General features: G+C 38.0%; 1 protein-coding gene and 1 long non-coding RNA gene across 3 annotated transcripts; one reads left to right on the top strand and one right to left on the bottom strand.

Moving 5' to 3' along the window:
* Nucleotides 1-6,986: 6,986 nt before the first annotated feature.
* On the bottom strand, nt 6,987-9,102 carry LOC113021660 (uncharacterized). 2 transcript variants are annotated; one of them, XR_003272335.1, is made up of 3 exons: nt 9,004-9,102; nt 8,821-8,875; nt 6,987-7,898 (listed from the first exon to the last, which is right to left on the bottom strand). It is a non-coding gene; the product is annotated as an uncharacterized LOC113021660 (long non-coding RNA). The 2 variants fall into 2 exon arrangements; XR_003272336.1 differs by having other exon boundaries at nt 8,827-8,875.
* A 1,034-nt stretch (nt 9,103-10,136) lies between these two features.
* On the top strand, nt 10,137-14,254 carry LOC113022172 (U6 snRNA-associated Sm-like protein LSm3). The gene is made up of 4 exons (XM_026167303.1): nt 10,137-10,228; nt 12,729-12,839; nt 13,012-13,107; nt 13,502-14,254. Exons 1-4 carry the CDS (start codon nt 10,208-10,210, stop codon nt 13,580-13,582), a joined length of 309 nt encoding a protein of 102 aa, XP_026023088.1. The 5' UTR covers nt 10,137-10,207; the 3' UTR covers nt 13,583-14,254.
* Nucleotides 14,255-15,001: the final 747 nt, after the last annotated feature.

Here is a 15,001-nt window from a genome sequence, read left to right as displayed (position 1 = left end):
GGGCCACTGTTGATTTTCAGAAAAATCAAAGGATTGATTTTAAGTGTGCCGTATTTTCCAAACAACACGGTAATAACGACGGCCCGCTAGCACGCTCTACCAAAAATAGTGCTTTGTTGTGTATCTGATGGACGAAAGCTAAACCAGTTCCACACCACTCAAGTTGCAGCATTTTTACAAACCAATTCTGGTTCATCTGTTTCATTCAACGATCCACTTTCGCCCTTCTCATTCTGCGTCGCCGCCATGTGCGTATGTAAACATAGGCACTGCGCATGCGCGTTTTACCCATATTCTATCGCGATATTTCATTTTCCTATCGTTGCCCGTTACCGTGAACGGTATGATATAGCCCAGCCCTAGCCCGGCCTTTATTCACTGGCTATGCACAAGTAAGGAACAGCTTGTGCTGTGCTGGTTAACCTGTCAGCATCTCTGCTGCCAATGTTACTCCCCAAAATTATTAAAAGTCACCACAATGTCACCAGTTATGCAAATTTTGTTGAAACTTGATGAATGCCGTCATAAAGACTACTAAAGACTGTGGGGTTGGGGGTATTTTTTAAAGATATGATTAATTTTTCTAAAGGATAAATATGAAACAAGCTGTTTCAGTTTCACATTTTAGGTTGGATCAAATTTTTAGATATAATAAAATATCAAATTTCCGGTTTTTCAGATTTCCTTTTAGCACTTGTAAAGTGTCTGATGTGCTGAAAGGGCACTGTCTTCAGTGTCTTCTGCTTTGCCACACATTTATTATTTATTTATTATCCTTTTTTTTTTATCCAGGTGAAAAGTCTAATTGAGATTTAAATTTAACTTCTTGGAATAAACAAATGCCAGAAGTCCTGACACTTCTTCTTTGAAAGCAACACAAGCTAGTTGGTTTGTTTTTCTGATCAAGTAATTAAGAGTGTTTCTGCAAAATTTCTAATGCTTTTGGATACATTTATAGCCTTTGCCTATCTTGTCTATATGTAAATGCTAAATGAGAATGATTGCAGCATTCATACGCAGAAGTCCATTTTATAATAAATCTAAAATTATCTACATTTAACATCAAAATTTGTTGACTAAAACAATCAATCCAGAATCCAAGAAACTTAAACTGAACCACAGCTGTACCTTTACCTTGATTTTATTGTATTTTGGCCATTTTTATAAAGAACATATCAACAGTGTTCACAGGATTTACCGTAAGCCATGTTCTAATGTGGCTCATTTCACAAAAGCGTGGAAGCAGTAACCTCCTTTATGTGTTAATATATGCAGTACATTTAGTTTAAATAAAAATTCATGGAAATGTACAGCATCCTGAATTACTTTTCACACTGTTTCTGCATGATTTGCTGCTGCTGATAGGATGCCCCTCATCAAGAGGCAGTGTTATTCATTGCTGGTTTTTTTCTATTATGGAATGAATAATGAAGACTAGATGTTAATGTCCTCAGCAGGCCCTGCCGTCCTCAGCTCCTTCTCAGCCTGTGTTTAAAATAGATCCCTTAGAAATAGCTACAGAAAAGATAAACTGCTCTGACAAAGCTGAATGTGTGTGCATGTGTGTGTGCCTGTGTTTGCATTTCTTTTCACCAGTGCATACATGTGCACGAGTAAATTCATGTGTTTCAGTCTCCCCCATTGGCTTTGTCTTCATCCATAATTAAGTTTATATAAATCAGCCTGTCAGTCACAGCTGTAATGTGAAGCTCTGAATGACATTTTAATGACTGCAGGGCTATTCTAGGGTCAGGCTGACCTAACAGGTAGGCACTTTCATCACTCATATTTAGTATTTCATTATTCTTCTACTATACCTATACCCTTCCTTCCTTCCATTTTTCGACTTTCATCTCTTGGTCTTTCCTTTTCTTGACACAGTGTATTTTTAGATACTTGCATGGAATATAAATGTCTTTTTTTTAAAGGACAGACATTATTTAATAAAGCACCGGAACATAGTGACCAGCCAATAGCTGGTGCACTCGTTCAGTTTTGCTCTACAAGTCCTCTGAAAGTATCAAAGATCAAATAAACATAAAATGGGCAGATTTCTTCTGTAGTGGCTAAAAGAATAAAGATGCAAATAATAATACAGAGTTTTTTAAATGACAGATCACTTTGACACGTACAGGCCAGAAGCTTCAAATAATGAAATGGCTGCTGAATAATACAATGGCTCCTGTTCAAAAGAGTAACTATTGCTATAGTAATCAGTAATAAATAACTAATTACTCTTTTAGGCCACTCAGCATTTGGCTCAAGGTTAGTACAGAAGAACTCATAAAGGGAGGAATCAATTAATAGATGAACTAAACATTATATAGGGAATCTTCTCCCAGTTGGCAAAGTATTAATATTTTTGTTTAAAAGTCGGTGCCGTGCTGACTGAGCTGTTCCCCAAGATGGAAAACAAAAGTCCTTTTAATTAATTTTCCTCAAAGTCAGAAAAATATCGCAAAAGATGCCAACAGCAGTGAATAACATCACTCCTTTTATTCTAATTGTTGTAAAACCACTTACAAAAATAACTTCTAAACTGCTTTGATCACTCTGAAAAACACCTAAAGAGATTTTACTAAGCCATATGCCCAATATTCCAGGGAGATTCATTTGTTTAGGATTATATAATCACTTGAACCTTGAAATACAGCAGAGATATAACTGAAATCATTTATGTTTAGATGGTGAAACAGTGACTTCATGTTTGGCCAGGCCACAGTCACATTTGGAGGTTTCCAAAAGAAGATGACGCACGACGACAGACTGTGACAGAATGACCAAAACAATAACACCAGTCAAGGGACAAATGTTGGTGTACATCGCCCTGGCTGGTGCTTATTTTTAGATTGAGAGCAGCCTGTTGATAGGATGCTGTAGTTTGAAACCACCATGTTTTAAGCACCATGTTTATTATGTCATTTGTCTGGACTCAAACCTTCCACCATAAGGCTTGGCTCTAAATTAGAGCAAAGATGAGCTGGTATGTAACGTCATCCAGGATATCAGGATGTGAAGTAAATTTGGCAGTAATCAACAAACACGGAGGTCGGAGGTCGCAGGAAGTTCTAAAATAAAAATCAGCTGTTCATCACTGGGCAACTCCACTGGTGGAGTCCAGACTGACATAAACTTTAGTCGTTGGGCCTGAAATGTGATGCCAACATGGAAGTGCCTTCAAGCTGCAATCTTTCTAACAGCCAGTATGGCTTTTTGTTGCAAAAAGAAATACAGTTATAAAGAAGTCTATAGAAAAATGTGCCTGCAAGTCACTTAAATTTTCCTGATGTGTTTAAAGTCCCAGTTGTTGGTTTCAGGTGTTATTGAACACATATTGAAGTTAGTTATGTAAATTATGTAAAGGCTGGGACTACTTTGTGATTGACATCATGCTACCAAAAAATCATGCAAGTGCCCTGAGATTCTCAGACACTTTGCCTTTACACCAACTGCCAAAATGTTGATGTCAAAGCTTTGAAGCAGGACTTCAAGGGTATTGGCTACCTTGTACAAGCAAGACTGTACACCTTCCCTACTCCCCACTGGCTGCGCATGCCCTGCACCTTGAGAAAGCTAAGAGCTTCCGTTTGGCTCAGGATCTCAACTTCTCTCTCTTGTGCTTGCTATTACACTCTTTCAGCAGAGCACAACAGAGTTCATGATTTGATGGTTTTTGGTGGCTTAAATAGGGAAACACTGACATGTTGTCCTTTTATAAATGTTAATTGCACAACTGATGAGTCATTTGGTATCACTACAAGCATACAGTACACAGGGCCACCTCTTTAAGTAGTGTGGTTCTCTTAACTGGAACTGGGCAAAGAACACAGGGATCACACCAGACAACAAACTGGACTTGGAGCTCAAACAAGCTTGGAAATGTTATGGGTGATTGTGAGCACATCTTTAGTCTTAAATTGGAGTTCTTTCAGACACAAGCACACTTTTCTAACCGCTAAACACAGTTGTTGTGGCATTATCTGAGCTAAATTCAACTACACTCCAAATACACAAAAACAAAGTGTACTGTAATGCTTTAGATTTAGCGAGCCTGAGCAAAATGAAGTGATGGTGGTGGTCACACACACAGAACATACAGAATCACATGTAATGAGCTCTTTGCAAATAAAAAAGTAAACAATGGCATGTTTTCTTATTTCGTCTTTCTTTTTTGGAAGGCTTGACATCAGTGCAACGTGTGCCTTTCATTGACATATTAACATTTTTCCACCTTAGAGTTGCAAGAATGAGAAGTTGTTTAGTGCAGCTGCAAAGTTACTGGATGTCCTTTAATAAAGGACACAGAATGTGTAATAATTTCCCATCAGTCATTTTTGTCAGATAAGGTCTAATGTAAAAAAAAAAATTCCTTTAACCTCTTGTCATATTCATATGTTTGAATCATTAACCCGCAATGTTAAAAAACATCAAATGTTAAATCTGATGCAAATTTGACTGCGTGATACAAATTCAGGCAGCACTTTAATCAGAATTACTCCAAATAATTGGAGAAAGGCCTTACTCCATCCTTTAGTAATCATAAAATGTTGTTTTCACGGCTGACATTTGTCTTAATTGGGTCAGTGTCAGAATATCACAGTCTATATGAATATAGCCACACACACAGATACGAGTCTCAGCAAGCAGTAGAGCCGGTGTCATATTTCTTTAGCTGCACGTCCTCATCCAGATGGAGGTGTTGTTCATGTAAATGCGTCAATGTGAGTAATCTTCATGAAACAATGAAGTGAGCAGTGGTGGTGACAAGGTGTGAATCTGCTGTGAGTGTTTAAGGCTTTTTGTGTGTGTGTGTGTGTGTGTGTGTGTGTGTGTGTGTGTGTGTGTGTGTGTGTGTGTGTGTGTGTGTGTGTGCACATGACTGCAGGATGATGAAACTGGACAGCTGCATTTGGTTCATACCAGCTCCCTGCCTTTGTCTCCTTTTCTATTCAAACAATCAGTGCAAAACATGTTACACGATCAGAAAACAAACACTCTGCAGCAACAATGCTCCCATGTACAAAATTAGACAGATATTTAGATGTGTGTTTTCATAGTTCTTGTGGAGTTTGTTATAAAGAAAAAAACCCCGAAAATTATTTGGCGCCCTTTCAAAAACAAGGAGACATGAAAAATAGGTCAAATTTGTCACTACAGACAAGCTTTGGTGAATATGTTTATTGTAACGCTTGTATGACCATTTGAGCATCATAAAATTACTGAAGACAAATACAAACAAAAGCCAAACATTACAAAACTGACAGGAGAAAAAAAACACTACAAATCAGATGAAACTAACCTGAATTGAAATCAGAACTTACAAATGTAATAATGAAAAATACAAAGATATTATAGCCAAAAATGCATAATAACTAACTGGTATGGACAACTGACTAGCCTGCCCAGAGCTTGGAGTTTTATCAAGAATAAACCAGGATAATTAAACTATAGTGCTGCTTTCCCCTGGCTCACGTACTCTAAGTGTTTAAACACTCAAATGAGCTGCATTTCACTCTTTATCATTACTTTTAAAATTTTCACTGGCCCATTAGTACGCATTTATAACATATAAGTGACTTAAGGCTGATTTTACTTCCTTAGGCCAATTTAAAAAAAACAAAATCCCTTTGTAATGCACATATGCAATATAAAAAAAATGGTCAATGTCATATATGACACTGTCTTTCCTGATTTTATTCTCCTCAACTTTATTTTCACATATTATATTGGAAGCTCAGACTGAATAGAAAGAGCATTTTTGTGATCCAACACTGGCCTGCTGTGGCTACGAATGACACTGCATTCACTTTATTTTGAGAAGAAAATAGGCCTTATTCATACAGCCAACCTTTTATCCATTCATCTATTTTCTTAACCGCTTATCCAATTCAGTTTTTTTTTTCTTATTGGGGTGGAGGTGGGGTGGGCGCTGGAGCTTATTCCACAGATGTAGTGACATACAGAGGGTCGGTAAGAGGAGGATGCTAAGAACAGGGTAAGATGGAGATGGACGATCCAAATCAGATTTGAGAGGCATCTTATAAATGAAAGGATTCGTTTTTCACTGATTTCAGTTATAATTAAGCTCCACCATAAAATAAATTACAGGTGTTTTATAAACAATTATTTCAACTATGAGCTTTTAGCCTTTTGTTGTATTTGTGTTTATGCTGTGTGATCTATGCAGACCTTTTTATATCAGCTGCAGGTTGTTGCTTTCGATTTTTGTATTATATCATCCTTTGTATCAATCTACAATACATATGATATCACTGACCTCATTTCAGGCCAGTAGAGGAACTCTCACTGTCCACATACACACACACACACACACACACACACACACACACACGCACACAATGCCATTGTTACACAACAGGAAAAGCATGAATATGAAATAATCAGCCTACAATACAAATCTTCTGGCTTAAATGTAAAATGTGATTTTTTTGATAGCTAATAGAAAGTCAGTAAGATCCGGTAACTGCAAGCGATGACAGACAGGACTCCCATGAAACGTCTTAACTTTGATTGAAGCAACTACCAATTAGAGCACTTACTACTGTAGACTCAGCACCGTTTTATGGACTTAAGTGTAGACAGGGCTTAACTGATCCGTATAGAATGAGGCTCAATCATATGTTGCATGTTTAGTCATTTGATGAAGCGGTCACTGATGGGAACATGAAAAGCTGGTGGCTAGGTGACACTGGTTGTTTACATGGAAATACAGCTCAGTTCAACTGGCGTGAAGATGACTAATTTCGTTTAGCCTTAAAATCATGTACCTTTGAGTAAGCTACACTTGTGCAATAACAAAATTAAGACTGGGTAAAAATAGCTTTGCGAAACTGGACCCTGGTTCTGTGTCTGCTGGAACACTCTTGAGACGCAGACTCTTTGGACTACATATAGTAAAGTAGGTCTACAGCAGATGACCTTGTAACACTGTTAATCTTCACAGTACAAACACTTATGACAATATGTTAAAGTGGAAAAAATGATAACTTTAATTCAGTGTGTATCACATTCAGACAACAACTCTGTATTTTCCTTGCTTAAAGCCGAACAGTAAACATTGTTCAAAGTGTATAAAACATTTGATCTGTGCTTCTTATTATTTGAAATGTAATACAAAAATAATTTTCTTTCTATTTACAAACAAAAAATCTGTACAAAGTTGAAACACCTGATAAATCATTACACAGTTTAGGACACTTGCATAATCTTTTGACTTTTTATGCTAATTTCAGCTGTGCTCCACTGAAATCAGTAAAAACTTCAATGCAGTAAAAGCAGGTGCAGCTTATTGTAGTGTTTCACCTGAGAAAATGTCTTAAAATCACCCTTTTTGACTGTCGTGTTTATTATAGCTGTTAACAGGACTGATTTGCAGTGACAGTTTCCCACAGCTTATCTGTTGACCTTCAACGACTGATGACGTCAGCTTCTGTCTTCCTATCGTTTAGCGCCATCTTTTGGCAGGTAACACACACAGAGGACCTTGACGAGCAGAAAGTGAGCAAAACAAAACAACTGTGAGTTTAGGCACCAGTTTCAGTTTCTAGGCCACCAGCTGCCAACTGTTTAATGGCAAACACACCCTTATCTGGTTTTGACATGACAGATCAAAAAAACAAGCATGCAAAAAAACCCTCACCCACACAAGCGCAGACATATTGCCTGCTTTCTCACAAAACTTTAACAAATTTACAAATATGAAACTGTGTGCAGTCAGTGGTCCTAGCACTGGGCCACACAGGTTGTTTGGCTTATCTGTAGCAGGGACTTCTTCCACCACACAGCCGCGCTGAAGCTGAGGGTGGAATGGGTAACAGCACTGCTTTGATCTGCCTCCTCAGCCTGCACACAAACCCAGTATGGAACACTGGACTGAACTGGGAGAGGAGGTGCACACGCAGTCAATCACACACACAGATTTACAGAAAGGAAAAAAAAAGAGGAAAGCCAGAGAAGAAAAACAAGACAAGAGAAAGAGTGAATAAAGTTAACTATTTGTAAAACAAAAAGATTTTCTGTATAAGAAAAATGCTGTTAATTGTAATCACATGTGGCAAGTGTGACCAAATCCAAACAAACTTAATGTGGAACAAAGACACTGGAATTTGTGAAGGATATGTTGCAAATATAAATACATTTGATTTTACTGTATTTTACTGGGGTTACAGTCAGAGATATACATAGAACACTTCTTTTGGAGCCACACAGAGGGAATATAACAATATCTATATACAGCTTTCCTTGTTGGGTATAGCATAGGCAGCATTGTTCGCCTAAACTTCAGTCATGATCTCAGCCTTACTTTCTTCATTTGCATTAGAAAAGTGTCTGTTCTGCACTTCTGACCTTTGCAAACTACAGCAAAATTTGGGAGATTATCTCAACATGTGGGACAGAGAATAACAATGACGACGATGACAACAACAGTAATAATAATGGTCTCACTGCGCAGTTGGATAAAAAGTGGGACAGCTGCCCATTCTACACGTGGCACCTGCCCAGTGTGACAATAACGGAATAAAGTTATAAAAATGAATAATGTCCGGAAATGAATGCCTTCTTGCTTGAATTAATGCAGTAAATGCAGCTTTAGTTCTCTGAATTCAACTGCGATACTTGCGGTTTTAAAGTCAGTTAATAAATTGGATAAATTCAGAGTTATAGGGCATAGTTTCCTTTAAGAACAACAACAACAACAACAACAACAACAACAACAACGGTATTGTGGGTTTAACCTGTACTGTTTGCCTTATAGCTGTAATATTAAAGTATTGGATGCTTGTTTTAATATGAACTCACATTGACCTGTTAATGCGAAGGTCTGACACTGTAAACTTTTGTTGCGTTGCATTTACTAAAACAGAAAAACAAGACAGAATACGCCGCATCAGTAAGGTTGAAATTTCGTAAAGACATGAGCCATTAGAAACGGAAAAAAATGATGCAAATATATATATATATAGTTTATGTTTAATAACCTACCTCTGATCTGCCGTTGCACTGTACGGAGATGCGGGGGATGGAAAAGTCTGGAAAAGCAGACGGGCAATATAAAGGACAGAGGAACTGCTAGCGTCCTCATTCGGGTTGCCAGGTTTGCACTTCACTCTCCTGCACGTATGAGTGCTTATTTGTATTTATTTGGATAAATCAAATTTACAGTTATAATTACAAGGACAATGACAATAAAAAAAATTTAATTTTTGAATGTGTACCATGGATTTTAAAATAAGTTAGACAATAAATATTGCTTCTTCTCCTTCTTTTATTTACTCACTTTAGAGGTTGCTACAGCAGATCATCTGCCTTCATCTCTCCCTATCTCTACCATCCTACCCTTTCGCATCAACCCTCTGCATATCCTCCTCCACTGCATCCATGAAGCTTCTCTGCGTTCTCCCTCTTTATCTCCTTCCTGGCAGCTCCATACTGACTTCATTTCCACTATACCTCTTCATCACATGTCCAGACCGTCTCAGTCTTACCTCTCCAACTTTCCAAACTGCATCACCTCAGCCTCTGACATACTCATTTCTAATCCTGTCCATCCATTCCCATCTTCAGCTCTGTCACCAGCTCCAAACCATCGATCGCAACAAATCTCACGACCATCTTGTAGACTTCCCTTTCACTCTTGCTTGATATCTTTCTGTCACAAATGCTGCTCAACCTGGCTTGCACTATATTCTTCACCTCTTGATCCAATGTTTTCCTTGGTCAACCCCAGGTATGCAAACTCATCTACCTTTACTATCTCTGCTCCTTGCAACTCCTTGCAGCTTTGCCCTCTCATTTACATATTTACATATTCTAACTTTCCTTCCACTTATCTCAAGAGCAAACTTCCACCTCTCCAGGCTCTCTTCCTGCTTCCTACTCTCACTACAGATCACAGTTATCTGCAAAGATCGTAGTTAATAGGGTTTCCTGCCTGACCTCCACTGTAAACCTGTCCATCGCCACTGAAAACAAGCAGATCCCTGATGTAATCTCACCCCCACCTTGCCTATAGCTGTAACAACATAAATAATTAAAATGCAATTAAGTAATGTAACCCTATCCCTCTTCCATCGTTATGTTTATAGTCTCATCCAGGAGGCGTGCTTTGTGTTATGTGAAAACGCGGTTTTTTGCAGACCTGGCAACCTCCGCACTGGTTCGGTCATTCGACGCAGACTCAAACATCATGGCGGACGAAGTTGAGCAGGTTGGTGTAACTGCCTTCAATTCTGCTGTTGTTCTTTTAACAGCGTGCATGTAATTATCCCATGGGTGAAGAGGAGACAGGTTTACCCGTGTACTTGATGTAACGAGCTTATTGTGTAACTTTGTTCATAACTGATGTGGTAAAAGCGCGGAAGGGCCTGTCAAAAGCTAGCTGATTTAGCATGTCTAGCGTGTAAATGCTACCGCCAGTAGGATTTGCACCACTGTTCTTTAGGCAGAGCAGAGCGTGTTAGCGCAGGATTACCGCTAATGTATGTCCACGTTTAATTTTCTTTATCTGTTTTTAGTCTAAAGTTGGGTTAGTTAGGTCTGTAGCGTCTGGGTTGCAGTTCACAGCTATTTGGGCTAAACATTAAACAACTCACTGAAAACTCAGTTAACTCATGGAACACGACGTTTCTTCACTTTGCCTTAAATATTTTGGGTGTTTACAAAAAAACTGCTCGAAAGGTCTGCATTTAATTCTGGCCTATGTCATTTAGAAATGATAATCACTCGATTATTCTTGTCACAGAAAATGCTAACTTGAGAAGAGACTTGTACATGGGGGTATTTGTTGTGTTTTTAATCTGTATTAAAGTAAATTCATTATTTTTGGTTCGGGCATAAGGAGTTTGCAAAGAAAGCGAGTGGGCAGAACAAGCAATAGGTCATTGCATCTCAGCTGTGCCTGCTGCTCGACCATATTAGAAAATATTCCACGTTTCATTTTACATTATTATGAAGTGCGACAGTTTCCGAATGTTATATAGTTTATTTTTTTGGTTTGTTTTTTATTAGTGTGTGCTCCAATATAGGACTGCTTACATTTTTTCATATCTATTTAGCCAGTGCTCAGGCATTTTTTGATGTTTGATGACCTGGGCCAAATTACAGATATGGTAGGGAAGACTAGTGAAAGTTTCCAGCTTTTATTTTTATACATTGTTTTATTTTTGGATATTCATGTACAAGTATTGCCTCCGATTTTGAAGTCCGGAAGAAAAAAAAGTGGATGGACAGAACATTAAAAAAAAAAAAAGTAACTTACATGTAGTTAAAGTTTTAAATACATGTAGCTAAAATTACACAGCAATCATTAAATGTCCAAACTTTAGACCGTAACATTTTTAAGCAAATCAGGGATGATCCCACAGAAAATGTTCTAAGGCAGTTGAATGTTAATATCCTGTTGATATGTCAAGCATACATGTTAGGGTTGGGCGATATGGCCTAAAACTCATATCTCGATATTCTTTAGCTGGATGGCGATATACGATATATATCTCGATATTTTTTTTAAAGCCATAAAGAAAGAACAAAAAGAGTTCTTAGTCACGCTGTGTCCCAGATCTCACATCTTTATTAACATACAGCGTAGATGTACATGAAAAAATTACTCAGAAATAAATTATCAGCATTTATTAAATTATAATTCTCCATAAATAAAATAAAACAATGTTGTTTTTGTGGATAACAAAACGCTCACAATTGTGCAGTCAAAATGTAAATTAAAAGACGCTTAGCATAATAACAAAGACAGACAGATTTCGCAGCTGCTCTGTTCCCAACTTCTACTGCGTGACTGACAACCTTCAGTTTGAAATCCGCTTCGTAACCATGTCTCTTACAGGTGCCATTTGTGGTCCTTATATGCACACAATACGGTAATTTTACGTTGAAGCACAGTATGCGTTACTCCGCGAGGCTCCAGACTACGGTAGCCGTAATGTTCCAACAATCCATCAAGCAGTGTGGCTTCGTAGCTTACCAAAGTCGTACTAAAACATTTTTGGCAGATTGCTGAGCGCCGTGTACCACATAAAAGCAGTTTGCGGTCAATAAGCACAACCAGAATTCATACATAAGGCGCGCTGTCGATTTCTTTATAGGTTATAGTCCGAAAAATACGGTATACGAGTTTTGTAAGGTAGTTTGTTTCGGGGCAGGAGGCTGGGAGACTTCGCGGTCTGGGATACAGCACACAGTTTCTCACACACTCTTCATTTTGCACTTTATGGTGCTGTTGTAAATGGTGAAAATACTAGTAGTGCTAGCTGCACGGCCTCAACACGCCCCACGCACGGGGCGACCTGCGGTAACTCGTTAATGGAGATTTTCCGCGTTAATACAGTTATGGCGTTAATGTCATTTTAACGAGAGTAACACTGCCGCACTAAAATAGTAATCTCCAAATGTTTTCTTTTTACCGACCAGCTCCTCTTTGATAGCTGCCGTGTCCATCTTGTCGTTACCTGCAGGTGAAGCGATGGGGGAGGGGGAGTTGTGTTCAGTGAAGGAGAGAGGCGAGGCAGAGTAACACAGCATAGAGACAAAAGTGGACGAAAGAGAGGCAAACTTGCGGTTCCACAAGTATAATTATAACGTAACATAGACTATATCGATATAAAGGATATTGTCACATCTCTTATCTTGTATAAAAATATATCGATATATCGCCCAGTCCTAATACATGTGTCATTTTTTTCTGTGTGCTGCAGCAACCAACTACAAACACAGTTGAGGAGCCACTTGATCTGATCAGGCTCAGTCTAGATGAGCGAATCTACGTCAAGATGAGGAATGACCGCGAGCTCAGAGGCCGACTTCATGTGAGTCTTGTGCTGGGTTTTGTTGTTGTTGTTGCTGTTTTTTTGTTGTTTGAGTGCTGCAGGTGTGACCCTGGCTGCTCGGAAGACTTTTTAAAAACAAGCACTTCAATTTCTTTTGGAGTGTTTTTGTCCTCTTTTACTTTGCACTCTTATTTGTTCTTGTTTGTCCCAGGCTTACGATCAGCACTTGAACATGATCCTTGGTGATGTGGAGGAGACTGTGACGACAGTGGAGATCGATGAGGAGACTTATGAAGAACTCTACAAGGTGCCACATCATTTTCTTTCCAGTCCCGTTGCCCTTTTGGTTTAAGGTGCTGGTGGTCTATTGTGGCATTGATCTGAGTTGAACCTGTTTCATCTTTTAAAACTGTTAATGTGTCATTCAGATAACAGACAGTACTTAATGGATAATATTTCACTGACTATTTGTTATATCATGGCCTCAAAAAAACGCTGCTCTGTTTTAACAAGGGTTAACATTACTGAGAAAATCACAGGGATCATCTTAACAACAAAAATGTAATTAAAGCAAATGCATGTTTTAATTTTTAAGTAAAATATATTTAGTCTTTGTTGTTAAACACATTTATTGGAAGCTATGTGTATACAATATTTTAAGTAGTGAAATATTTTAAGTGTGAATCTTTGTTTCGTTTCAGTCTACCAAGAGAAACATCCCCATGCTGTTTGTGAGAGGTGACGGCGTTGTCCTTGTAGCTCCACCTCTCAGGGTGGGCTAACTTCGATTACATCCCGGTGTGAAGCAGGGTTTGCTCAAGTACAATTTCAGCCCACAGAAGAGATAAAATCTCTTTTTTTGTCAACATCATCCACTCACATGAGACAAATGATTAATTTTTGTTTTGTTGTCAGATGTAAAACATGTCGATGGAAAGAAGAGAGAACTTTTGTAAGTCAGTGTTTAATAGGTGTTATTTTGGCAAGTTGCCATTTTTCAAGCCACATTTTCATTTAACAGGATATTTAGGCTATTTCAGAACATTAGATCAGGTAAAAAGTCCATTTTAAGTTCCAAAGCTAAGAATACTCATTATGTTTAAACATAATCGCATCATTTTAGTTATCTGTGACTGTATGTGCTCTTTGTTTAAAAAGGCTCACCAAACGTACCGCTGAGCGATATGTATGATTCTTAAGTTTTAAATTTTGTCAACTGTAACTTTGGTTTGTTCCGAGCAAAAGTCTGTCAGTTTACTCCAAACAGAAGATCTGTGAATATGTTGGGGTGTTTTTTGGTTTCTATCATAACATTTTAGTTGAATATTTTATATTTTTGTAGTACTGTGGAGGATGTGGGAGTAAATCACACACAGATGTGTCAATGTGTGCAAAGATTTTTCAGTTTGGTCTTGTAAAGTTGAATAAAAAAATAAAAGTAATTGGAAAATTTATTGATTGTCGTGTAAATAAGCTGAAATTTGTTGGCAGCTGTGACTCAGGAGGTAGAGTGGGTTGTTAACTGGTTGGTGGTTTGAATCAGCCAGCACATCAAACTATTCTTGGGCAAGATACTAAACCCCAAATTGGCCCAGGTTCGTTGGTTAGAGTGGGTGGTAAAAAGTGACTGAAGGTATGTAACTAAGTGCTAAGGGAACGTGTGTGAATGAGTGAATATGGCTTGTAGTTTGAAATGCTTTTAAGTACAGAGTAGAAAAGCTGTTTGCAAGTAAATCTCAATTTAGCAGACTGTATACAATTTTTATACTACAATATGTTGTTGATACAGTCCAGTTTGTTACTGTAGGTGTTATTTGTGTCATTATGCAGTTATATAACATTTTAAATTGCAAATGCACCACTGCATTAGCAACATTCTAATGTAACATCGGAGCAGAACTTTCAGGGTCTATTGCATGCTGTCAGGATTGTTGTATTGTTGCATTGTAACCACTAGATGTCAGTGTACATCTAAAAAAAAAAAAGAACCTTCAGTTTAACAGGCTAGCAAGGATGAAGGTGATCTCTGCATGAAAACTAAATGGGCTGTTGTTTTTTTTTTTTTACCACAGACTGACATTTTAGTTGGTTTAAAAAAGTGTAACTGAAATCCTTACATTTGATCACACTCACAACTAGATTACTGTAGTGCTTAGGATTACATTAACAACAACATTAGCAAGTTTAGAACATTTCACTTG

Source organism: Astatotilapia calliptera, chromosome 5 (assembly GCF_900246225.1).
Source record: "Astatotilapia calliptera chromosome 5, fAstCal1.2, whole genome shotgun sequence".
Taxonomy (NCBI): Eukaryota; Metazoa; Chordata; class Actinopteri; order Cichliformes; family Cichlidae; genus Astatotilapia; species Astatotilapia calliptera.
The sequence above is the reverse complement of the archived record's forward strand: the minus strand, read 5'-3'. Positions and strand labels throughout refer to the sequence as shown.